This window comes from Gavialis gangeticus, unplaced genomic scaffold (genome assembly GCF_001723915.1).
Source record: "Gavialis gangeticus isolate Ggan-Ray unplaced genomic scaffold, GavGan_comp1, whole genome shotgun sequence".
Lineage (NCBI taxonomy): Eukaryota > Metazoa > Chordata > Crocodylia > Gavialidae > Gavialis > Gavialis gangeticus.
The window spans coordinates 9,935,089-9,961,519 of NW_017729032.1; the positions used below are offsets into that span (position 1 = coordinate 9,935,089).

Here is a 26,431-nt window from a genome sequence, read left to right on the forward strand (position 1 = left end):
TTAAGCTTGTATTGTTTTAAATTGGTGGTGCCTGATCTGTTAGATTTTGGGTATCGCTGCACTAAGGATATTGACTGGGCACCTCTCTGTGAAAATGAAAACCAATCTGTTGGTCCTGCTTGAGTAAATCGAGCATGTTTTGTGGCACCATAGGTACAAGACAGCGTACATCATAGTGTCCACATTCTTGATAGCAGCTCGTTCTGCTTTCACTACCTACTCTGTTTGGAGCTAGCTTTTACAATTTAGAAGTAATAAACTGAACTTAATCCCACAAAGTTTTGCTAGGAGATGAGGTTAGATTATGTAGGCCAGTTTGGAAAGGGATGTTCCCGCCTCAGGCAGGGGCTTAGATTAGATGACCTCTGGAGGTCTGCTCCTGCCCCTCTTCTCCATGATTTCTACCACAGTTCCAGATTTCGAACAGCCCTGCTGCCCTGCCAGCCTCTTTCATGGTGCTTCAACCGCAGCTGCCGCATGCATTCGGGTGCCCGGCCCGTGTGTTATGACCCAAGAGTGGGTCACAAGAATATATCAAAACTTTAAAAATGGAGTCTCCTTTAAAGGAGAGAAACATGGGAAGCGGTGGTGGTGCTTCCTTTGCAGGCAGGTGGCTGGCAGAGCTCCAGCCTGCCTGGGGCTGCTTGGTGGGGCAGGGGGCTTGCGGCAGCGGGCTGTGAGTGAATGGCACTGGGTCAGGGCTGGCCACCGCTGTCTACAGAAATGGGGTTGAGAACCACTGCAACACAAATACCACAAGCGGGTCTGCCAGAGATGAACCAGCCTCCCAGAGACACCCCCACCCCCCACTGCTTTGGGGAGAGAGGCATGAACAGGGCCCTGCTGGGCTGGGAAGGAGGAAGAGAGGCAGCTAGGTGGAGAGGGAGGGAGGGAGGGGTGTGTGTGTGTGTGTGTGGGCAGCTAGGTGGAGAGGGAGGGAGGGAGGGAGAGAGTGTGTGTGTGTGTGTGTGTGGGCAGCTAGGTGGAGAGGGAGGGAGGGAGGGAGAGAGTGTGTGTGTGTGTGTGTGTGGGCAGCTAGGTGGAGAGGGAGGGAGGGAGGGAGAGAGTGTGTGTGTGTGTGTGTGTGGGCAGCTAGGTGGAGAGGGAGGGAGGGAGGGAGAGAGTGTGTGTGTGTGTGTGTGTGGGCAGCTAGGTGGAGAGGGAGGGAGGGAGGGAGAGAGTGTGTGTGTGTGTGTGTGTGGGCAGCTAGGTGGAGAGGGAGGGAGGGAGGGAGAGAGTGTGTGTGTGTGTGTGTGTGGGCAGCTAGGTGGAGAGGGAGGGAGGGAGGGAGAGAGTGTGTGTGTGTGTGTGTGTGGGCAGCTAGGTGGAGAGGGAGGGAGGGAGGGAGAGAGTGTGTGTGTGTGTGTGTGTGGGCAGCTAGGTGGAGAGGGAGGGAGGGAGGGAGAGAGTGTGTGTGTGTGTGTGTGTGGGCAGCTAGGTGGAGAGGGAGGGAGGGAGGGAGTGTGTGTGTGTGTGTGTGTGTGTGTGTACACAGATGCAGACAGATGCCTATACACACACAGCCGTGTACACACCCCACCCCCATAGCTATCTATCTATCCATGGGCACAGCCCACATGCCGCGCGCGGCAGCGTACCATACATAACTGCCAGCGGAACGCGCGATGCTCTTGCGCCCCCCCGCCGCCGGAAGCGCGTCCCGTGTCCATAGCAACCCGGCAGCCGCAGCAGGAGGAAGGCCCCACCGCCATGGCGCCGCCCGGTGAGACCCCCCACCCCCGCCCTCCCTCGTCCCCGCCTCCCGCGGGAGCCTCAGGGATCATCACTGCGGGAGCACGGGGGAGCGCCTGCGTCACCCGGCACTCAGAGCGCGTCATCCAGCGGTGCCGTGACGTTAGCGCGTGTGACGACACCGCCCGGCCTGGCTGTTGGGTGGGGGAGGCGCTTCCTTGAGCTGCTCCCTCCCTTGGGTTGGGTTTTGAATGACAAGCAGGGGGCCTGGTTTGCTGTGATTTAAAAATAAATAAATAAAAATCAGCAATTTCCAGTAATCCCAAATTCACATTTTTCTGTGATTACAATGAAACCCCACTAATATACATCTAGAGAGATTATATCTATATTAGTGGGGTTTCACTGTAATCACGGGAAAATGTGGATCTAAATTAGCGGTGTTTATTATACTAGTGGTGTTATATAGATATAGATTTAGTATATTAGTGGTGTTATATATTATATAGATAATGTAATATATTATCTATATATTTGGTATATCTGCAGTGTTATATTGGTATATGTTAGCAGGGTTTCATTTTAATCATGGAAAACTGTGTATATTAGATATATATTTAGTATATTAGTGGTTTTTTTTATATATATAATATATATATAAAAGATTATTTATATATTTAGTATATTAGCGGTGTTATATAGATATATATTGGTGGGGTTTCATTTTAATCAGAAAAATGTAGATACATATTAGCGGTGTTTTATTATACTATACTAGTGTTATATAGAGGTGTATTAGATATATATTCAGTATATTAGTAGTGTTATATAGGTATCAGTGGTGTTTCATTTTAATCATCGAAAAATGTGGATATATATTGGTGTTTTATTATACTAGTAGTGTTACATTATATAGATATATATAGTATAGATAATATAATATTATATATTTAGTATATTAGTAGTGTTATATTATAGATATGTATTAGTGGTGTTTAATTTCTAGTCAGGGAAAAATGTGCATATATGTTAGTGGTTTTTTATTATACTGGTGGTGTTATACAAATATATTATCTAGATAATATAATATATATTTAGTATATTAGTAGTGTTATATGGATATGTATTATTGGTGTTTCATTTTAATCACAAAAAATGTGCATATATATTAGTGGTCTTTTATTATACTAGTGTAATATTATATAGATAATATAATATATTAGATTAGATATATGTCTAGTATATTAGTGGTGTTATAGAGATGTATATTAGTGGCATTTCATTTTAATCAGGGAAAAATGTGGATTTGGGGTTACTTTTTTTTAAACCAAAAATTGGAGATTTTTTTCAATCTGCGAAAACCGGGATCCCTGATTATAAGGATGAAATTCACCGAACCAGTTGGCCAGCCCAGCCCCATCCCAGCTGTTCCTGCATTGCAGGGATGGGAATAAACCCACTGCTCAGTTCAGGTCTTCCTTTCTATATTTTGTTTGAATCCCTTATTGACGCTGTTACCTACGTGGGATGTTGTTTTCACCACATTTGTTCCTCCAGGCGAACGGCTGCTTTTTAAGGAAGAGAAATGGGTGGCTGTGTTCTGCCCCAGGGGCTGCCTCAGTGCTGTCGCTGGGGAGCTCAGGGCAGTGTGAGCTCCTCTGTCCCAGCCCCAGCACGGGGAGGCAGGAAGGAAGTACGGAGGTCCTTGGCGTGTGGACAGCCTTGTAAAGTGGGGATCTCCAGATAGCGACGATTATAAAGTTACTATAAAGACTTCGTAGGGGGTCAGGATGCCACATTCACCACGTTTGCCAGCTCTCACTGCATTTTTTCTGGTGGAAAGGATGATTTTAATCCAAACTCGCTGCATTAGTCAGTGCACTAACATGCCTGTTTAACATAATGGGCCAAATTGTCAGCTGAGGTAAATCAATGTAGTTCCTCTGAAGCCTGTTGGCTCGCTTGATATAGTGAGAGACAACTCTTCTATGGGGAAATTCTGCCTTTTCAACACTGTCTAAATAAATACCCAACAGCTAACCAATCAACCCAAAAGAACCAACATCCCCCTTTAAATTCCTTTGGATCGTGGATTCATAGGTTCATAGACGTAGGGTCAGAGGGGACCTGAGCAGATCATCAAGTCTGACCCCCTGCCCTGGGCAGGAATGAATACTGGGCTCATATGAGTCCCTGGTAAGTTTAAGCTCATATGACCCCAGCTAGGTAATTATCAAGCCTCCTTTTAAAGACCCCTAAGGTAGGAGCCAGCACCACTTCCCTTGGCAGCTGGTTCCAGATCCTAGCCGCCCTGACTGTGAAGTCGTGCCTCCAGATGTCTAGCCTGAACCCACTCTCAATCAACTTGTAGCCGTTGTTCCTTATTACTCTGGGAGGTGCTCAGTGGAACAGGGTCTCACCCAATCCCCTCTGGTTCCCCCTGGTAAGATTATAGATGGCCACCAGATCCCCTCTCAGCCTTCTCCCGTGGAGGCTGAACAGGTTCAGGTCCTGTAGCCTCTCCTTGTAGGACCTTCCCTGCTGCCCCCATGATGCGAGTGGCCCTCCTCTGGACCCTCTCCATGTTGTCCACATCCCTCCTGAAGTGCGGTGCCCAGAACTGGACGCAGTACTCCAGCTGCGGCCTGACCAGTGCCACATAGAGGGGGAGGATCACCTCCTTGGACCTGCTCATGATGCATCAGTGGATACATGACAAGACGCGATTAGCTTTCCTGGCCGTGTCCTCACATTGGCGGCCCATGTTAATTTTGGAATCGATAATGACTCCAAGATCCCTTTCTGCCACTGTGCTTTCAAGATGGGAGTTCCCCAGCCTGTAGGTATGGTGCTGGTTCTTTCTGCCCAAGTGCAGTACCCTGCACTTGTCAGTATTGAATCCCATCCTATTCTCATTCACCCACCCCTGTAACCTGTCCAGGTCCAGTTGTATCCTGTCCCTTCCTTCTAGCATGCCCACCTCACCCCAAATCTTGGTGTCGTCAGTGAATTTGAACAGGGTGCTTTTCACCCCCTCTCCACCCCAAGTTGCTAATAAAGAAATTGAACAGTGCGGGCCCGAGGACCAAGCCCTGGGGGACTCCACTGCCCACATGCCTCCAGGTCGAATATGACCCATCCACCACCACTCTCTGGGTGTGGCCCCTTAGCTAATTTGCGACCCATCTGACTGTGTAGGCATCAATGCTTGTCACCTAGGTTTTTAGTGCGAATGGGGTGGGAGACCGTGTCAAAGGCCTTCCTGAAGTCTGGAAAGACTACATCCACTGCGACACCTGCGTCCAATCCTTTTGTGACCTGATTGTAGAAGGCAATCAGGTTGGTCTGACAGGACCTGCCCCTAATGAACCCATGCTAGTTGCCTTTGAGCATCATCCCGCCTGCTGGTCCCTCACAGATGTGCTCCTGGATAATTTTCTCAAAGAGCTTCCCCAGGACCAAAGTAAGACTAACCGGCCTATAGTTGCCTCCGTCCTCCCTCCTCCCTTTTTTGAAAATGGGACCACATTGGCCTTCTTCCAGTCTTCTGGCACCTGGCGAGAGCACCACGAGCGCTCATAAAGCTGTGCCAGGGGCCCTGTGATGTCCCCTGCCAATTCCCTCAACACCCTGGGGTGGAGAGCATCTGGACCTGCCGATCTGAACATGTCCAGCCCCTCCAGAAGTTTCCTAACTCAGTCCTCCCTGACCCTAGGCCTGGCAGAGTCTCTCCTGAGTCCATCCTGAATCCTGGTAGGGGAGATGTCCTGGTCCCTGCTCAGAAAAATGGAGGGAAAGAATTTGTTAAAAAGGTCTGCTTTTTCATCTGGTGCAACCACCTCATCACTTCCATAGGGACCTTGGCTGACATCAGGCCCAACTGGATGGCCAGCATTCTGAAAAATACCATCAATATTGTCAGGATAAGATACTGATTTTTACATTGATCCTTACTACTGCAAAAGGTCAGACCCAAGATAGGTTCTGCACGTCAGCTTCCTCTGATTCAGTTCATATTTTAAATCCCCACAGTGTCACTGAAGTGGCTAATGGCCTTTTTTTATTTTTCAATAGCTGTCAAGAAGAAACAAAATTATGCTAGCATACATGAGGCAGTGAAAACCGGTGATGTAGAGCAGCTTGCATCAATGGTAAAAAGTGGAACCAACATTAATGAAGTGGATTTAGTCTATAAATTTACACCTTTGCACTGTGCGGCACACTCTGGAAGTCTGGAGGTAAAATATTTTCTTAGATCTGGCCTGCAACAAGGTTCTTGTAGATCAGTGTAATCTTTCTTAGGTTAGGAGAGAGACCGAACCGAACATTGCAACTTCATACTGTTTGAGCTAAAAAATAATCTGTCTTTTTATTATTTAATGACTTGAGCACAAAAAGGATAGGAATCGATAGTGATGAGCGTACAGTTTAACATTCAGCATATTATACCATGTAGAAATCAAAAGGATTATTCTTATTTTTAGTTATCTAGGTTTTTTTATTGTGCCTTTTCCAAGCCCTATGCATGTCACGCATTCAGTGTTGCAAGATTTTACAAACTATATCACTTTTTCCTAACCTCAGCATTATAGCGTCACAGTTTCCCTGTATTCCTCAAGCAGCCCTGTTCTTATTAACCGTGTTTTGTCCTCCTCTTCACTCAGCAAGGGCCTGGTGAAATGTGTGAAATTTGTACTGTGTTCTAACAATCAACAAATCTGGGCTATATTGAAACGAGGCGGGTAAATTGAAAAGACACTGATTCAGATAGAGCAGTGGTATTTAACCTGTAGCCTGGGGACAGATCTGGTTTGTGAGGGCATGTCATCTGCCCACAGGGCTTCCCCACAGGTCTGGAAATTTAGCAGTGGAGGAGCAGTGGCAGCTTTGCTGCCTCTGCTGCCAAATTTCTGGACCTGTGGGCAGTTCCCAGGCATTAGGTTACGCCAGTGTTGGGGAGTCACTGTGGCTGGATCCAGTGCATGGGATCAGGTGGGTATGCAGTGGATCTGGTGCATGAGGCCAGATCAGCATCACACCTCTGGACTGACCCCTTACGCTGACCTCATGCTTGGTCCAGCCCACAGACCAACATTGTGCCACTCTGGGCCAAAAGGTCGAGCACCATTGCAGTAGCATGTATCCTGCCACCCATCCCATCCCTCCATACCAATGGAATGTGAGTTTGAATGCATCAGGCAATTGCAGCTTCCAGATCCTCCTACAGGGAGATGGTAGCAGCGTGATAGGACTCTAGCCATTTAGATTTGTATAGGTTTCAATCAAAACTTTTTGCATTTACCCAGAAATATTTGCCAGTTGCTGCAGTAAGTGCTATGAAATGAAAATCTAGCTTGCCATATTTTGAACGAGCTGCAGTGTTCTGCTGTAGCAATCTAACCAGGAAGTAATAAAGACACAGATAAACATGCCAACTCTATGTCCCAAAGGCAAGGAAGCAAACTTCTTCCTAATTGCAGGTATTGAGCATGTAGCTGCTGTTAGCTCATGTGGAAGCTGTCAGAGAGGTAAGAGGACAACCCCATTGTGAACTTTAGAAACATTTCCCATATGGCCTAGTTCTCTAACTTATGCCTTTTTTTCCTAATAATTCCTACACTGGGGTTATGTTTGAGTTGAGTCTCATTTAGCTACGTCTCACCAATGCCTCATTCATTCATGGGGACAGTGGAGGAACTAGTGCTGTAGATTAGGCAAAATTGCTGCTCTAGAAAATGTAGTACATTAAGCAAAGGGAGTTTTAACAAATGCTTAAGTTTTCTCTGAACATTGCATGGGAGCTGCAGGAAGTAGCCTTCAACCTCAACACATTTTTAAAAGTGCGGCTTGGTCTTGAGGGGGCAGGATAAGAGAAGGGGATCCAGGAAACCTAACAAATTAAAGGCCAATAAAGGTTAATCTTTTTTTTTCTCATGACAAACATGGTCAGAATTAAAGAGAAGGATGTTTGTTTCCTCTCTTTTTAACATACTTTCCACTTTTAATAGGAGAAAAAATATAAATGCCCATATGAACTCCTTTTGAAACTTCAGTTTACATTAAATAAGCCAACACTAGGTTCTGAATTTGTAGGTTGTTGGAGAATTTCCTGAGCAGATGAAGACATGAAGCTGCATAGTTCATCTGTAGGTTCCTACTGGATCTGTTCTACTACAGAAATAGTCCCTTCAGAATATTCTGTTAATACTTAAAGCATCAGTCAGTAAGTTGTTATGAAAATGGCATTTTAATTGCATACCAGCTCCATGACAACATCCTATATTTAAGATAGACGTGAATGTCTTTGCCTTTGTTTTGGTTGGTAGTGTCTTCACTGGCTGCTGTGGCATGGAGCTAATATAACAGACACAACTATCAGAGGCTGGACAGCAGCTCACCTTGCCGCTATCAGAGGCCAAGATGCTTGCATGCAGGTAAGTATAGTTATCTGCCATCAACCAAAAGTCAATACAACAGATTGTCTGCTGCTGTAATGGCCATAGCTCCATTGTGGCGGGATCATCTATGACATTTTACAGGAGCTGAGGGTGTGCTCCAGTGGTCTGAAAACAAAAGCCACCATGAGTGGGATTTGCATAAAGGATCAGGATGCCAAGTTGACATCCAGTTTCCTTATGCAGCTTAATAGTTGCAGCTTAGTCTCTTCAGAATTATAGGTATGTACAATTAACAAAAAGTCTTTGGGAGGCATTTTATCTCTGCTTTAATTATTGCTAATTATAGGTATTCTGGTATGGCTTGTAATGTCAGTCATGGACCAGGACACATTGTCCAAGGCCCTGTGCAAACGCAGTATGTAAGGATGATCCTTACTCCAAGAAACTTACAATCTAAGTTAAAGACAAGAAGCAACAAGTGGGTACAACCTGGACAGATGGAGGAACACGCTATACTGATTATAGTGTGGAAGAGTTTATTGATGCTGTTTCAAGTTCTCCTTCCTTCTTCATAAATACACCTTTAAAGTAATCCTCCTAGGCAACTCTTTCTTTTTAATATTGTAAAGTGAATTTAAAATTTTTGCATTTCTTTTAAGCTTTAGGCAGGGTGGAGATTCACCTTATAGACTAACTAAATCAGAGACACATAAGCTTTTGTGAGTTTGAGCTCACTTCATCAGATGCTGTGGAAGGACATAGATGGATCTCTGATTTAATTAGTCTGTGGATAGGAAAAGAAGTTGCATTTGTCCCTGGACAAGTTGTGTTATACAAGTAGACTTTTTGCCTATTGCTTTTGAAGCTTATGTATTTTCTTGAATTTTGCATCATCTTAAGACACTATTTTGTATTGCTTTGTAGCTTGACGTAAGTGCTCGACCTTTGTATGCTGCATGTGTGAGAGAATGGGTGAGAGCATGTTTGTGGAAAAGGAAAATACCAGCTGATGACTGGCTGAAGAATGCAGACAGAAAACCAAAACAAGAAGAATCCGCCCCAGAACAGTGAGAGAACAACGGCAATTGATCTTCAAGGAAGAACACGATGATAACACAGCAAAAGCCCAAAGGACTGGGTGAATTGACAAGACTATAAAAGATGGGGCGAGATGCATCGATTTTGGGTGTTGTTTTGCATGTCATCCTGGAGCATTGGTTTGTCTGATGAGATGGACGGGTAGGAGCCCAGCTCCTTCTTGTGATCAACTTGGGTGGTCCCTAAGTTGATCCAAGCACTGATAAGACTGGTAACATATACCAGTGAAGAACAGAAATTGGGGTATGAATGTGGTGTGTATGTGTGCATTAAGTGCTAAATCAATAAACGCGGCATCTTGCCTTATTCTCCTTCATAAGATCTTGCTTGTGATTTGAGCAATTGGCAATTTGTGTAACAGTTGTGCCTGTGTTTGTCCCAGAACAGAAATATCCCAGGATTGATGCATGCACATCTGGCCCTTCTCATCAGAGTTTAGCGAGTGGCTGAATTCACTGCTGCTTTTCTGCCATTGATTCAGTTGTGCAGTCCTGGGACAGTGGTTCAGATGCACTTTGTGATGTCGTGGGATAAACTTAGTACATCTTATCCTGTGAACCTTTTTAGAATTTATCCCAGGACAATGGACATGGACATCTGAATCATCACATTTGGTCATGGGATAAAATGGTTTAATCCTGAGACAAATACTATGTCTGTTTGTAAAGCGCATCTCTACCTGGCCTTGCGCCTGGCTTCAGACTAACATATCTAACTGCTCTCTACTTTTAGGCTTTAGTTATAAATGGAGCAAATCTAGAAGCTCAAGATGACAAAGGACGTACTCCATCACACCTAGCTGCAGCTCATGGTCAGTCGTACACGTTACAGACGATTCTCCGGAATGGAGTGGTAAGGCAATTTTATCTCCCAAGAGGAACTCTTAATCTTAAGACAGTGTAGACTTCAGTTATATCATCAGAGCTTCCTAGAACAGAACCAAATTCTGGGATCCTTTGCAAACAAAATTCCTGTTAGTTTTTTAAATGGATTTGGGATTGTAAGGTTTGATCTGTAGTTCAGCAGTTGTTTGTGAGAGTTTATTTTAACTTAAGGTCTAGTTATTAATTGTGAGACATAACAAAAGTTTTCAGTGAATTTTAAGAGAATCAGTAGATGGTGGTATCACTAGAGGGAGATCAGAAGCTTGGGTGATAAAAATCTTTTTCAATCGTAGAAAATTTTAGCTTTAAAATACAGATGTAAGCACCAACATATACTAAGCAACAAAAACATGGCCAGAACATTCCTAGTATGTATGTTTATACATGAATTATTGAAATAAATAAAACACGAAGAAGGATGTCTGTCCTCCAGCAGCAATTACGTTCATAGTAGCATCAATATTTCAATCAAATAAAGAAGTTATGTATTTTTTTTCCTGGTTCTTTTGGTTTGATTTAAATTAGGTTTGTCCAACTGGTGGCCCTTGGGTTGCATGTAGGGTTGAAACCTGCAGCCCCCAGGCTGTCTCTATCCACCACTCCTCTTATCACTCCAGGTGCTCCCCATCTCTTCCCTGGCTTTCACTTCCTGTCCCCATTCCACGGGGTGTAGCAAGGCAGGGCAACACAGGTCAGTGTAGAGCCTGCAGCCAAGGAAGTAAGGGGGGCTGCTCATTCACATGGTGCTGGGGGAGCTTGCAGCCAGAGGGGTGAGGGGTCCATGGCCTCTGCTGGTGAAGCCCCTGTGTTGTATGGTCTCCAGCCACTAAGCTGGATAGCCCTGATTTAAATAATTAAGACAATATGAATACCTAGTTGCTATTCCAGAGTTAATCTGGGCTGTACAAGTTCTTCAACTGACACATGAATGAACTAAGTGAATGAACCTACTTCTTTTATTCTAGGATGTTAATGTTTCAGATAAGAATGATTGGAAGCCAATTCATTATGCTGCTTTTCATGGCCGCTTGGGTTGTTTGCAGCTTCTTGTCAGATGGGGAGCTAGTATAGATGACGTGGATGACAATGGAAATCTTCCAGGTACATCAGGGAAATACTATGTTGCCCTGACATTTGGGTTTCAGTTGCTATATTATGTGATTGTTTAACAAATGACAAGTAGTAACATTTGCTGACTGATTCCACATAATTGCCACAGTTCTGTAATTTTGTAAAGGAAAGAGACATTTATGTTATCTACAACACTGCTGTGTGTTTAACATTGGAAAATGCTGACTCTTACAATAGTAAATCTTGCATCTATACTAGATGTGCCCTACGACATGTTTTCATTCACATGTGAGATATATGTTGGGCAATTTTAACAGTAGGGGGTGTTACCAGCCCCACCTATAAAGTAACAATATCTAACATAAATAACATGTATGTTCAGTGCCTGTGGTATTTCAGCTTCAGCTTCATCTTGGGTAGCTCTATAATTCCTTGGGTGAAATCCACTTTCTACCAAAGTCAAAGGGAAAACTCCTGTTGACTTCAGCGCATTCAGGATTTCATCTCCTTGAATTCCAGCCTTATGCAGCAGGCATTTCTGGCACTGGAAGACCCTGCTGTGGGGCCAATATATGTGACTATCTAGAGCAATGGTTCTTAAAAGCTATGGACTTGAAACACCCCTCACTGGACTTGAGGCACCCCTCCATAATTTCTGTGAATTGGGTAGCACCCAATTTCAAAAATTAATTTATATGTTACAATGCTTGTCTCCTTGGAGAGGGCTGGGCAGTAGAGGTAGGGGCTCAACCAGGCAGGGACAAGCTTGAGCCTCTGTTTATATGCTTATCTCTTCACACCTCACAGTAGCCTTCAAAGGATCTGGAGGTACCCCAGGGTGTCATGGTACCCTGGTTGAGAATCACTGGTCTAGAGTTTTCCTGGACTGGGAGACTGGGCAGTTTCTTACTTATATGAAGTACATTAGTGCTACTTGCTCTGATTATATCTAGCTATTATAAGGATAATAGAATTCTTAATGGGAGAGAAACTAATTATCTTTCCAGTAATGTACAACAAAATATTCCATCTTTTTGCCAGTAGTATATGAACCAAATTATGCAGAGTATTTTCATGGAATTGTATTACCTAATTAATACGTATGTATTTGACACCGAGTCCCTCATCCACATTTCCCACTCATGGGAATAGCAAATACTACTGTTTATAAAGCAATGAACATATGTATTATACCTCTGTAGCTCATTTCATTATGAATCGCTGAACCTTTTAAACATTAAACACCTAAGCTTCACGGTATCCTGAAATATCGGTAAAGTAACGGTTCAGTTACCTTATCTATATGGATAGACCATAGTAGTTTCACATAGCAATACTACATGACCTTTTAGGAGAGAAACAAGTAGAAATTCTGTAAACAGTGAAACTTGGGGAAAGTTGAGAAGCAAAGGATAATGACTTACCTCCTTCAGATGATTGCTCATCCACAGGTCTCAGAGGGTGCTTCTACATGCGATGCTGCTATGCAGTAACTGGAGTTAGAAGCATAGAATCATAGAATCAATGAGTCGGAAGGGACCTAGACAGATCATTGAGTCCGACCCCCTGCCATGGGCAGGAATGAGCACTGGGGATGGGAGGGGTAATAAGACCCCAGCCAGGTGCCTCTCCAGTCTCCTCTTGAAGATTTCCAGGGAAGGTGAGAGCACCACCTCTCTGGGAAGCCTATTCCAGGCTCTGGCCACCCTTACAGTGAAGTAGTTCTTCCTATATCTAACCTAAACCTATCCTCCCTCAGCTTGTGGCCATTGTTCCTGGTGACTCCAAGGGGGGCCCTGGTGAACAGACTTTCCCTGAGTCCCTGCTGGTGGCCCCTGATAAGGTCATAGGCAGCCACAAGATCCCCCCTCAGTCTCCTCTTGCGGAGACTGAAGAGATTTAGGTCCCTCAGCCTCTTCTCATAGGGCTGGCCACGGAGGCCCCCAACCATATGAGTGGCCCTTCTCTGGACCTTCTCCAGTTACTGGGTAGTGGGTGTGTCTACATGAGATACTTATGGTACATTAACCTAATAACACTGTGCAGTAGTGTGGCGGTTAAAAACCGTGCTAATAGCCTATTACACAGTGTTATTAGGCTAATGAGCAGTAAGCATTACAAAATAACCATGCACTGGTGCTACTGCACAATAACTCTAGTTACTGCACATTTAGTTAGTATTTCATTAAACAAGTACTAAACTAAAAGCACAGTAATTAAGGAGCATTACTGAATGTGTAGACATACCCAGTAGCATCGGTGAACATGCTTAGGTGACACTGTGCAGTAGTGTATTAGCACTGTCCATGCTGTGATGTGCTACTCTGCAGTATTTTCCAGCTACGGTGTAGCTTGCGTCTTGTGAGGATGCACCCAGAGTACAGTACAAAAGTGTAAATGTCATTATCCCCCCTTGTATAGATGGGAAACAGGCATGGAGGGGTGAAGTGATTTGCTCAAGGTTGTACAGCAGAGGTGAAGCTGGAGCCGAGGTCCCCAGACTTCTGGCCTATCCATGCTGCCTCCATCTGATCTGGAGTTTGGCTGGGACAGTGAAGTTGGGCTTGTACTTTTACACAAATCTGTTAAGGGATCTTGAAAAACCATAGATGGTAAAGGCTTAGATTAACGTTCATCCAAAAAACTGCACCCCCAGCAGTGCACGGTCCCAGCCTGCCCCATCATGGGGCCCAACCTTGTGAAGAGGGAATGATGGCAGAATCTGTTTAGCAGAGATCTGCTGTTTCTGTCCATCCTATACCCAGCCCTTTCTTGTTTCCCATATGCTTCATCTCCAAACTCTGCATTGAGCAGGAAGTAAACACTCCCATGTCCAGTCCCCCTGCTCTTTCTGCCATGATATACAGCTAGAAGGCCTAGCAGAGAGGAGCTGGATTTGGGGATGTGGTGGGCTTTGAATTTAGCTGGGTGTTCCTTATTTAGTTATGCTCAGCTTTAATATGTGTCGTCTTTGCTTTTGTAACAGCTCATTTGGCAGCAATGGAAGGCCACCTGCATTGCTTTAAGTTCTTGGTTAGCAAAATGGCTAGCGTGACTCACACACTGAAGGCCAGGAATGACCATGGGGAGACCCCAAAGGACTTGGCCCAGAGGTTCTACAAGGATAATATTGTAGAGTACATTGACAGCGTGGAGCAAGAGCGAGACCATCTGTTCAGTCAGGAAGGTGAGCAGAAACCCAAACAGTATCTGAAATACAAACTTTTGCAGCAGAAATGGCAACAGTGGCACAGTAACTGTGTAGAAGTGACTGATGCAGATATGGGAAAGTGACTCACTTTAAAGTGGTAGCATAGAGCTGTAGAATAGAGGCTGTCAGACTGCGTTGTTGTTATGCTGAGGACCAGACCTGCTTGATTTTTCAAACAGTCGTTCTTTATGTAGTACTCTGTGGGTGGTATAACTCATGTCTGGTACCAAGAAAAATGAAGCTGGCTCTATGGATAATTAGTTGCAGCAAGGAAAAATAAAATATATTATATTGCAATTAGGACCATTGAGTAGAAAATAAGCAGAAGGCTTTATTTTCCAACATTATTAGGCCATTCAGTTTAAAACAAAGGCGTATGTATTACTTCAGAATTATAAAGAGAATCTCTGTGCAACTATAACATGCCTACAGCCAACAGCCAAGGCATATTTAGTGAAGCCTGTAATGAATAATGCTCTGTTCTGCAGCTGTATTTTAACTGATTAAAGATGCATTAACTGCACTACCAACAAGAAGTGTGGATTTTCCATGCATGAGTTATTACTGAGAGAGAAAAAGTGACAGGCACGTGAAAATTAGCTTCTTTGTGTATTTAGTGGAATTACTGTCCTTCACTTGCAAATGTCTCTGTTACATTTGTTTAGATTTAGCTTTCCCAGCTCATGTTGCTGCCTTCAAAGGGGACCTGGTGACACTTAAAAGATTAGTGGAAAGTGGAATAATCAATATTAATGAGCGAGATGATAAGGGATCCACTGTTATGCACAAAGGTCAGTAATTATGATCAGGGTTTCAGCTTGTTATTGCTTGTTATTGACTTGTTTACTTCTTTATTTAAGTAGCTACTCATCCAATAAGCTTCACGAAACACAGCTTATTTTCCTGAGGGCTTCAAAGGGCAGCCAGCACTGAATGTACAGCTGGAAATACCTATTTGCAGGTGCATATGTGTACGTGCATATGTATAAGTGGTAGTGCATATGTGTAATTGCTCTTAAACTAAAGTAACCAAGTTAAAGTACAAAAGGCAGTGTATTTTCTTCCTTATTATACTTTTTTACATCATCAGTGCAGAGATATGCTGTACAGTGAATTGTTGCTTTACTTTCTAAGCATTTAGGGACCATGGTGATGTACATTATAGACAACCAAAATATAGTACACCATGAAAGGTAGTGATGCAGCCACTCAGGAGGGTCTAATGCAGAATTATGGGGAAATATTTTGGACCACTGCTGTTGCATTTTGTTGTGATACACCACAGGGCCAGGGTAATTCTTGTCCAATCCAGGTTAATTCAGGTATAGTACTCCCATGTTAGCTTGTATGCACCATACCCTCCTGGAACTAGAGGAAGGCACAAAACAGGCTGATAGCTCTGTACGAGACAGAAGGTAGAGGAGAGTTGCACCTTATAGACTAAGTAAATTATTGTTATACAGAACATTGATAAGGTGGTTCCACAGTTTCTCAGATGGAGTGAAGCACAGCTTGTCAGCATAGGCTGTGTGGTATGTAGAACCGTGTGGATTATTCATGCTGAGTCCCTTGAGTATGACATTCATTTGCTTGTATCTGGTCAGGAAGAAGATGAGTGAACCTGAGCAAGTTTCTTGTGTAGATTGATTGCAGTCCATTTGTTTGGCTGAGCATGGTGCCACCCCTGAGCAGAGAGGTAGTTAGTCTGTAAGGTGCAAATTTATCTTGCCTTCTGCCTGACTTCAGACTAAGCTAACTACCACTCTGTAGCAGACGAGCCTGCCAGACTGCACAAATCAGCTCTGATTTAGCCAACCATGAGTCATCTGCTGGCTGCTAGCAGGACTAGTTTCGTTTTTATATATAAACATATGCTTAATTTGTTTCTTGATACAGTGCCTTATTCTGCAACTACCTTTTCCTTTCTCTGTCTTCCCCTATTTTTTCTCTAGGAGTTGTAAAATGTCACTTCTGAAAAAAAAGAATCTTTTTTTATATTTTGTAGGAATCACATTCCAGTTTTACCGTTTTCACATTTATAATTCTACAGCCTGATCAGTCACTAAGGCAAATAGTTTTTTCCCATGTGTGCATTAAAGAAATCCCAGCTGCTTGAATCAGACCCCTTTCCAACAGTGTTAATTATGAATCAGATACAGGTTTCCCTCATGATGGACATGTGTTCCTGGAAAATGAGACATAATTCAAATTTGCATAACGGGAACCCACTTTACAATGTAACAAATAGGGATATGTTCCAAGATCTCAGCTGTACTGACCTCTGGACCCATTTCTACCACTTTTTCAAGACAATTTTGGTACTCACCAAGAGCAACAGTACACACAAGTACAGGGTGGTGGTGAATGTTACCATAATGGGGATGGCAACTACAGAAACACGTGTCGCAGACAACAAGCGAGGAGCACAGATCCACACAGGAGACTATATTTTAGTGTGCATCACTCCCACAATGCACTACACAAAGCAGCTGACTGTGGGCTTCCACCACACTGATTGCATAAGAGTGAATTTACCTTGCATATAACGATTTTTTGGTATAAAAAGGGTCACTGCGTAAGAGCAAATTTGCACATACAGAACCTGCATAAATCAAGGGAAGCCTGTACCCTGCTTCTGGTATCATGTGATATGTGAAAAGCCCAAGGAGAGCAATCCCCTTGCTGAATGAGTAGTAGGGAACCCTGCAAACCTCATCTCCATCCATTCTAATGCCAGCACTAAAAACAGGAGCAAGAAAAACCGTGAGGGGCTTTATCATCTAAAGTCAAATGCCTAAATCAGTAAGGCAAGAAGCAAATTCATTCTATGCAGAAGACAGGCAGGTCATAGCTGGTCTTATAGTGGCAAGGATTTGGACTAGATGACCTATGGAGGTCCTTTCCAGCCCTACTTCTCTATGAGTCTATAACTGTGAGACGAGAGGAAAAGAGCTCTTGCAAGCGATTACCAGAAAAAAAAAAAATTCTGTGACTTAACTCTCTCTCCCTAGAAGCCCACCACTTAGATAAACATTTATATGGTATGTGTGATTTGCTGTCTTTTTGAGGGCCACCCTAGCAGTGTAAAGTATCTTCTCTGTCTTCCCTGAGGAGGACTGTATTTGTCAAGCAAGTGCGTGTATAGATTGTAGAGGGACAGTGTCATAATTGTACCGATATGAAATTCATCGTTGCCTCTCGCTCAGACCTGTCCTGTCATTCTGGACCATATCGTAGATGTTCAGCTCTCTGTGATACTGCACTGCAAGGCCCAGGAGATAGTCCTGGAGTTCTCTCCTCAACATCTGAACCTCTTGTCCATTCAGTTCTCGTCATCATGATGCTGAATGGATTGTTTTAGGGATTTGCAGTCATGGTATCCATGGTAGTGAATACAGCTGACAACAAACTTGGAGAGATCCGATAGTGAGGATGAAATGAGGGACATGTTTTAGCAATGTAATGTCAAGAGGCATTCTGACAACAAACTGAGATGGATAGATATAGGGTAAGTTCTTTCTTGTTAACATAAATAGAGATATCCCAGGTTACAGGAGCTGAAGAGTTGGCCCATAACATTCATTTTACACAAAACAGGATATGAAAATATATAAAAGCTCTCCTTCCCTGCTGCCAGTGCACTGAGCTTGTCCTGGGAGGTATTTTTGTCTTGGGATCTTGGTGCTCAGGCTTGAGAAGCTTTCAACCCTTGTTAAGGGGGGCTGGGTTGGTGTGGGTGCCAAGGAACAAGGTTGGCAGCCCAGAGGTTGAAAGTTTAGAGCAGATGTGTTTGTGGTGCAGCCTGATCAGTATTCCAACAAAATCTGAGATTTCTGCTAAATACCTTGTCCCAAGGACCTGAAAAGGGAAGGAAAAGGCATTTAAGATTAACAAGTGTGTAGGACTGACTTTGATACATGCTCTCTCCATCAGCTGCTGGGCAAGGACACATAAACTGCTTACAATGGATGATAGAAATGGGAGCTGACTGTGATATTACAAATGAAGCTGGAGAGACACCAAAGGATGTAGCCAGGAGGTAGATGTCCATGTGCCTTTGTTTCAACTGGTTTGTAAAGGGCAAGACTCCAGACTCTGCTTTTACACCAGCAGACTGCTGTTGATATCAGTGGAGTTACTCCTGATTGCCACTAATGCGAGCAAGAGCAGATTTAGGTCCATTAATTCAGACTTCGGGGTAATAATTGTTTGGCTGTAATGCTTTACTGAGAGAGGGGCTTTACTGAAAGTATTTAAATAATAAAGGCAAATTATTGTGACTGGAGGTGAGGGGAACTGTGAGAGCTGTGTACGTGGCAAACTGTAAAAGAAGAGAATTATGTAACTGAGAAGAAAGAGAACAAACACTGAGGAGATATACTTCAGGCATACATAATAATGAATGCTGAAGGTGGCCAGCAGGCAGTATTTCTGTTTACTGTTAAGTATACCACACGTGCTTATTTGATTAAATTAAGAGGCAAAATAAATGTAAAGTCTCTGAAAAGAAAGAAACTTTTGCACAACTTCGTAAACTGTAGAACTGTTTTCTGTAGTTACCACCGAGACAGAAATTAAGTCTTCAGAAAGCCAAAAGAAGCATCTTAGCGGCCCTAGAGATCTAGGCTGTCCTGTGTACCAAAAGCCCCAAACTAACTACTACTGAAGTAAGTGGGAGAATGAAGAGAACCTGGGAGGCACTTCTATCTCCCATGTAATCAAGTGTATGCGTTTTACTTGGCAGTGAAACATGGGCTGCTTTTGTAGAGGAGCACATGGTATTGCAGTGGATACTAACTATTGACTGTGCCGTGCAGGTTCGCTCAGCTGGCAGCTGTGGAACTTTTGACCCAGGTAACAGGAGACAACTCGGATGAAGAATTAGATATCAATGACATAAGGTTTTTTGATAGACATGGTGTGGAAGGGAGCACGGACAGCAAAGCAGATTTAACCCTAGATCAAGTCAACAAAAGAGATGCACGTAGTAAGTAAGCTCTTTCTCAGCTCTGTCTTTTTCTGAAAGGGTGGGGAGGAATAATCATCTCAGGAGAAAAATATATGTAGCCACATAATTTCAGCCAAGTCTGCAGAATTTTTTGTCATCTGAGGTGTCAGGAACCAGGGGCTCTGTGCCAAGAAGCTTTGAACAGTGAGCGTCTTGTGGAAACCAGAACATTTTTGAAGTATGGAAACTAGAACAGAGGATAACTGGGAGATTACTTTAGTCCATCTGTAGGAAGCCAGCACAGGATTGTCCTTTATAGATTATTTTTGAGGGATATGTCAGATGTAATTCTATAACAACCAAAAACTAGACCTAGGCTACTTTCTCTGGGAGACTGTTCCACAATCCATTGCCAGGAGACAGCTCATTAGCTACTCACACAATTGTCTGTCTTGCAGTAAGAGCCTATCAAAGGATTGAAGAACTTAAGCAACTCCTAGAAATTGCCTGCAGCAACTACAAACAGCTGGGGGGAATAACTGAAGAGGAGAGAGTGAGGAAGAAAGAAGAAAGGGAGGCTGACAAGTAAGGTTCCCTTAACAGTGATATTTGTGTGTTTTTTTCCTTCCAAGTCTCTTCAAAGGTGTTCAAGTATTTGGTACTTATTTGGGCATTATGTTTTAAATGCAATATGTATGTATGGTCAAGAAGCTATCAGATGGGAAATCAGGTGAGCTTCTGTCATGTTTGCCTAGTTCCTCAGTGTTTCATTAGGGACTTCTGCAGAAATGGCTGAGGTGGTTGGACATCCCATCTGCAGAAGACTGTTGGGAGCGTACAGGAAATCTCACACTATCCTGCTGAGACTTTGGACTCCTAAATAGTGGTGCCACTTTTTGCAGGCCTCCTTCTGGTTCTCTACTGTTCTCTGAGTCTCTGCCTGTCCCCAGCTGGAGATTTTGGCATCCCCAAACCAATGCTTCTTGTCAGTCACTATGTGGGTGGAGCTGTAATATTGAGGACTTACAATATAGGAGCAGGGAGGTATGTGCAAGGGTACTGCAGAATTTAGTGGACACTCTACAAGTCAGATATTGCCCTCTTAAAAGTGCCCTCTGGAAAATGGTGATAACAACATTCATCTGCCTCGCAGGGTGCTGTGAAAGGCAGTAATGCTTGTCATGGCTCACTTTAGATTGGTGGCCAATAGACAAAGCATTCTGCATTTATCTCCATGGGTTCCTTATTCTAAATATCTGTGAAGATGGCGTTTTAGGCACCTGCAAGCTCATCTGGGTCTGATCTTTCTTCCTGGCTTAGATTCTCAGGGCAGGGCATATGCCCTCATTTTGTGACTGTGCTGGTTCATACTGGTGCATGTGAGATCACTTTTCAGTTTGTGATGCTAGAGAGCTGGTTGCAGTAGGAACAATTGGAAGATGAAATCTGAATGATGTTTAAATTGCTAATCTCCATGATTCACTGATCACTTATGGGACCATGTGTTGCTGAGTATCATATGCTGCTGTGATTTCATGCAAACTATAGTTCATTTTTTTTTAATCTTAATTTCTGGGAAATCCCATAGTTTTAGACTTTAGAAACAGTTTAAAGCATCCACTTTCTTGAATATACACAACCTGCCACCCTATATCCTATCAGTGAAGGGACCAATCTATATGATTTCACCATTTCACACTCTCCCCTTGGTCCTGCAGGTATTTTTGATGTCCTGAGAATTCGGACCAGGAGGTAAACTTGGCTTTTGCTCAGTGTGTGGGATTACATTGCCCTCTAGTGGCTGGCCAGCATCTAAAACCGTCTATTTTAGCAGAGCTAACGCCTAAGGGTTGTTTGTTCTTTTGCAGCCAAATGTACTGAACCACTTACGGTCCACATGCTGCGATGTCTGTATGTGCGCTCACACGGCGTGTTGCAGTGGCAGACAGCCTCTTTGTCCTTTCTGCTCCCATTGCAGATACTGACCAATTGCAGCCGCTGTGCAGCTAGGACAGGCTGTGGCAAACATGGGTCCCTCCCTGTTGGATCAGAAAGCATACCACCCTTGCAGTCTTCTCTCATTCAGCATGCTAATGATTCTTAAATAGCTACTGAACTGTGGTGAGGTTTGGGCCACAGGCTTCCTGTGCTTACAAGGACAGTGGCAGCAGGTGCTGGTGTTATGCCTTACGCTGTTCTGGAGCAGTAGTACAGGCACAGCTAAACTTATGCCCCAACTAGCCTCCATGAGCTGTTTTGCCCCTGCAGCAGCAGGTTTGGACCTGAACTTTCTTTTGGATCACCACAGGGCAGTGGTTTAACGAGCACTGTGCTTTTGGCAGGATGGTGAGAGAGCTGGAGGCCCAGCTGGAGTACGAGCGGGTGCGTCGAGAGAAGCTGGAGAGCCAGCTGGATGATTGTCGAGCAGAGATCGCTCGCCTCAAGGAGTGCCTGGCAAAGGTGCCGGTCTTGCCCCTGCCCACTAGGGTGAGTGCTGCATTTTGTACTGTCTGCCTTCACAGCACTGCTTTGGAGAATGTGTGAAAAGGGAATGTGAAAAGTTTGGGAGCAGAACACTGTTCCCCTGCTAAGACACATGACAGTTAGGCCATTTTGGGGCATCTAAGTCATCTAGTAGCATCTCGTTTTGCCTCTGGTAATAGCCTAATGGCTTACATAGCTATCACTCTGTTTCAGTGCACTGCGAGCCCCCAAACTTTTCATGTTCCCTTGTGTTCCCCCTGCTAAGGATCTGGGACACCCAGGTGCTAGATTCACTGCTGAGATTTGAACCTTGATCTCCCACATCACAGCCTGCCAACCTGATCATTATACCATGGGACTGAGGCTACCTTTCTATTAAGTTTAGGCCACTGGGCAGCTGAGAAGGCAACATCCTGGGTGCTAGCAGAAAAGTGGTAAGAGGATGCCTCCCTGAGGCTCAGGATGGTGAATGCAGCCCTGGTATGAGCCCTTATTTCATTATACAGCATGGAGTCATTGGGAAAACTGCACAACCAGCCTATGGGCAGAGAGCAGGCTTCTTCACAGGATGCTCCCCCTGGCTGTAATCCCCTCCCAGCGAGGCTAGAAGAGATGCCCAGACTGCATCATTTGAAAGCCTTTCAGTGGCAGTCCTGATCCCAGTGCTTCTTTAGGCAGGAAAGGCTTCTTGGAAGACCTGACTCTGAATCCCTCACACAGAAGAGCATATGCTGGTGTTGGACCGAGGGAAGGAAAGCCTGGGGAGCTGCTTATAGTGAACCTCAAGGTCTTGGACTTTAAAGCAATAAGAGAACTCAAATGCTGCACAAGTACAAGATACAGCAATGACGCTATGTACAATACTCAGCATTTTCCATTCCTTTGTTAACTACCTCACCTGCCTTGTGGGACATCAGATGTTTCTGTGCACTGTCAAATCTCCTGGAAGGACACTTCTATGACACCTCTTCCTACAGACCCTGAAACAGGCGCACTGACTGGGGACCTATCAGTTTTTAGGTCACTGTGCACTGCAGGCCAGATTCCCTTCACACTTGCATTGATTTAATTCCATTGGGCCAGATCCTGCTCCCTGTTACTAAAATACACTCCAGATTGGTGTCATGACTTGGTAAAATGCACAAACAGCCTTGGGAGCAGGGGCCAGGACCCAGGGCAGTGCCTGTCATCCTGAGCCACAGAGTTAAGGTCTTCCTATTTGCTTTCATTCTGACCCTGGACTCTCCCTCTTGACTGTGCTGTGGGCCAGCTTGAAGAAGAGCAGGGTGGAAGGCTAGAGCATAGGAGGTGTGGGTTCGGGCCCCCTGATGTTAAAGAGGGGGTATTGTCTATATCCTGATGAAGTGCTCTGAGCATGAGGTGATCTGTGGAAGGAGATCAGGATTATCCTAAAACTGTCACATAGAGGCCCAGCTGGTAGGACAGATGTCCTACTAAGACACATCTGCTTTCTCCGCTCCAAGGGAACTAGGAGCCCAGAGCAGCCAGGCTGAAGTGAATGGGAGTCATATGCCTCCTGGGTCCATCTCTGGAGGTGTCCTAAGTGCTGCCCACTGACATAAATGTGCAGTTCTGCAGAGAGCAGTAGGAGGCACACAAGCTCCTATTGAAAGTGCCTACACAGGCAGAATGGGATACATCTTGGTTTTGGGTTGTGTACCTCAGGCACTTGTCAGCAGCTGTACATTAAATCCCAAATGGGCAAAATAGGATTTATCCCTCTGTGATCCAGAGCCAGCATCTCCAAAGAGCAGCCTCCAACCGCTGCATCTAACGAAGCTGGAAGAGGAGGATTCTCTGATGCACGTCAGAGGGGGCTCTCCCTGGCCGCCAGGCAGGTGCGCACCCACTGCTTTGCTGGTAGCAGCAGCGAGAGGCTGGGACCAAAACCCCTTGTGCTGAGCTGGGGACTGCAAACCATCAGCTTGCCTTGCCTGGTATCCCAATTCTGACCAAGCTGTTCTGGTTACTTCAGAAAGTGCGACAAAGCCAACACCTCACCCCAGCCCATAGCGGCCATGTGTACAGAAGTCGTGGCACAGCAGACAGAATCCTCCTCTGGCTACGTTGTGCCCAGGCCCTGTCTGAAGGCTTGCCTGCACTGTCCACATGCAAACGTGAACGGCAGCGGTAAGCCTCCTGCTGCCATCTGCTGGCCTCCGGCTACAACTGCCTCCTGATGGCACTTATGAATGGCACGGAACGGCACGAGCAGCCCTGGAGCTCCTGCCTGAATACAGGTGCCTGGGAGTGGAGTCCTTTGTTTCTCCATAGGCAGCAGTGTAGGCTGCAAGACACACTCATGACTAGGGGCAGCTCACAGCACCTCCTATCCCTCTTGGTTCTTGGCAAGGGTTTGGATGGCAGGGTTTTTCTCCTCTACCTGAGATGCTTCATGCCCTTTGATCATGCCCTCCTATTCACAGTTGCTTCCTCCTTTCTTTCTCCCTCTCCCCTGCTTCCATGTCTCTCTCATACCCTGGGCTCTTTTCTCTCCATGTCCCAGGACTGCCCTATGTAGCCACTGCTGTCTGCCTACTACTCCCCTGCCCATTTGGTGTGGGAAAGCCCTGAAACAAACCCACCTCCTGCTTCCACAACAGTCCTGGGGCACTGGCCAGACATCCTTGGAGTCTTGTAAGCCTGTGACTCTTGGACTCGTACTGTTTCAGCCTCTTATAAGTTGTAATTGGGCTGTTTCAAGCAGGGAAGACAAGACGTGACCCACGGATGCAAGTTTACTGTTATGTGCCCTTCTGAATTAATACGGCTGCTGACAGAGGGTCTTCGATGGCTCCTCAGCACTGTCCCATGAAAGGCCTCTGCTTGTTCTGACCCCTTCACTGGTGAGGCTGTGAGCTTTGCTCTTGTTTGTTAAACCAGTGGGGGATTTCAGACTTGAGAGACTGGCTTTAAAAGTGAGACAAGATTGTCAATGATAAGCCAAAGTGACAACTGGATTGCTATTGCTATGGCACTGATAATGTGTCCTGCAGCCTTCCAGGTACCTTGCAGCAGGGGAAGCTTCAAATCAACCAAAATCAAAAGTTCATTTCAGTTAACAGCACTGCACTTTCTTACATCAACAGGTCTTCAGCCCTGTATCAAAACAAATGCTGAGGGCTGGAAGGTGAGCACAGGAGCTGTAGATGTATCAGCCCCAGAAAGGCATCACTTTTTTCCCCCCCAGATAAGTTGGCAGGTCTAATCAGTTGCCCTTTAGGGGGTGAGAGTGTTTCTGGCTGGAGGTAGGGAGCTTTGCTGGGAGAAGGGATGGTGCAACCCAAATTACAGGTAACCTTGCAAGTTGGCTACTGATAAAAGAGGCAGACCTTTCATTTACTTGCACTTCAAAACACAAAAGCATTTAACCCAAAGGCTATCTGACTACCTGTGAGAGCACAACAGCTTCTTATGTATACTAGCTAAGGAGACTTGAGAGGTGGGTGGCATGTAGATTGGCAGCAGGTCTTGAATTTGCTGAGTTTTCCAAATTTTCTCTTCAGCTCATACCCCTAGATGCCTTACTCTAAATCTTCTAATACACGCTGTCTGATGGCCTTTATTTATTTCACTGAACCAGATCTCTTGTGAGTTTGGACTGTGTCACTTAGTTAGGAAAGTAAAAGGAAGGGTTTCTTATCTTTTCTTTCCCCATTGTGAAAGGCTTGCTGTTAAACACAGACCTGTTTCTTTTTTACCTTAGCTTATGGCCTTATCTGGCAAGGCTGTTTTGTTTTTACAAGTGATCTAAGACTCTTTAACAAAAATACATCTATTATAACAAAATAGCATCTAATACATGTGGTTACATCAATCGCTGATATTAATATTTTAAGACAGCTATGATATAGTGTATTTGTATTTGGTTACTGTATGGTGTTCTCGTGCAAGTATCTTCTTTCAGTCCTTGTACTCTGTTTAATTGGATGTTATTACTGGTTTTGCTGGACATGTTAATTGCTTTACCCTGCTGACCATGCTGCATTGGGACGTTCTGCTTAGCTACACTTCTGCAGCTTGACCTAGGCCCCTTGAAAATGGCCAAGGCTGGTAACAATGGGAAGTAAACAGAAGAGAGATGAGAAAAGGATCCATTTAGTGCCCATTTTTTTCTCAGCTGTAGGCTCAGGAATTGGGATAGTTAATTTACCATTTTAACTATTATTGTATTTCTTACGCATTTCTTGTTTTATGTTTAACACAATATTTTGCAACTGTCTGAAAGAGTTTGTGTGATTTAACCCCCTCCTTTGTAATGGAAGCAGGTTGAAGCACACGGCTGCATTGTAATGGCTTGTATGTCTTCATTGCAGGAAATTGAGGCTCCTTCTGAATTGGGTAAAGAGAAAAAGAAGATGAAGAAGCCACTCAGCAGCCCCGGAGGTGTGTTTGTGAGACGATGCTGAGGGGTGCGTGGAAAGCAGAATTCATCTCGTTCATCTTGGAAGCGTGGCAGGCAATTAGGAAGAGGTGATCACAAGGGAATGCCGTTGTCTTGTAGAACCCACAGGGCAAGCCCTCAGTAGAGTATGGTGAGCTGAACCTGTGCCAAACAGCAGGGTTTGTACTCTAGTCCTCTCTCAGAGTAAGCTCCTTGCAATAAATGCATCCTAATACATCA

The 26,431-nt window shown here is 44.7% G+C and overlaps 1 protein-coding gene across 1 annotated transcript; it reads left to right on the forward strand.

The window, feature by feature from the left end:
* The first annotated feature begins 1,667 nt into the window (after positions 1 to 1,667).
* Positions 1,668 to 26,431, forward strand: ANKRD42 (ankyrin repeat domain 42). The gene is made up of 12 exons (XM_019524420.1): positions 1,668 to 1,723; positions 5,767 to 5,930; positions 8,019 to 8,126; positions 9,921 to 10,040; positions 11,038 to 11,173; positions 14,130 to 14,330; positions 15,020 to 15,145; positions 18,288 to 18,393; positions 19,172 to 19,341; positions 19,761 to 19,887; positions 21,645 to 21,789; positions 26,124 to 26,431. Exons 1-12 carry the CDS (start codon positions 1,711 to 1,713, stop codon positions 26,214 to 26,216), a joined length of 1,509 nt encoding a protein of 502 aa, XP_019379965.1. The 5' UTR covers positions 1,668 to 1,710; the 3' UTR covers positions 26,217 to 26,431.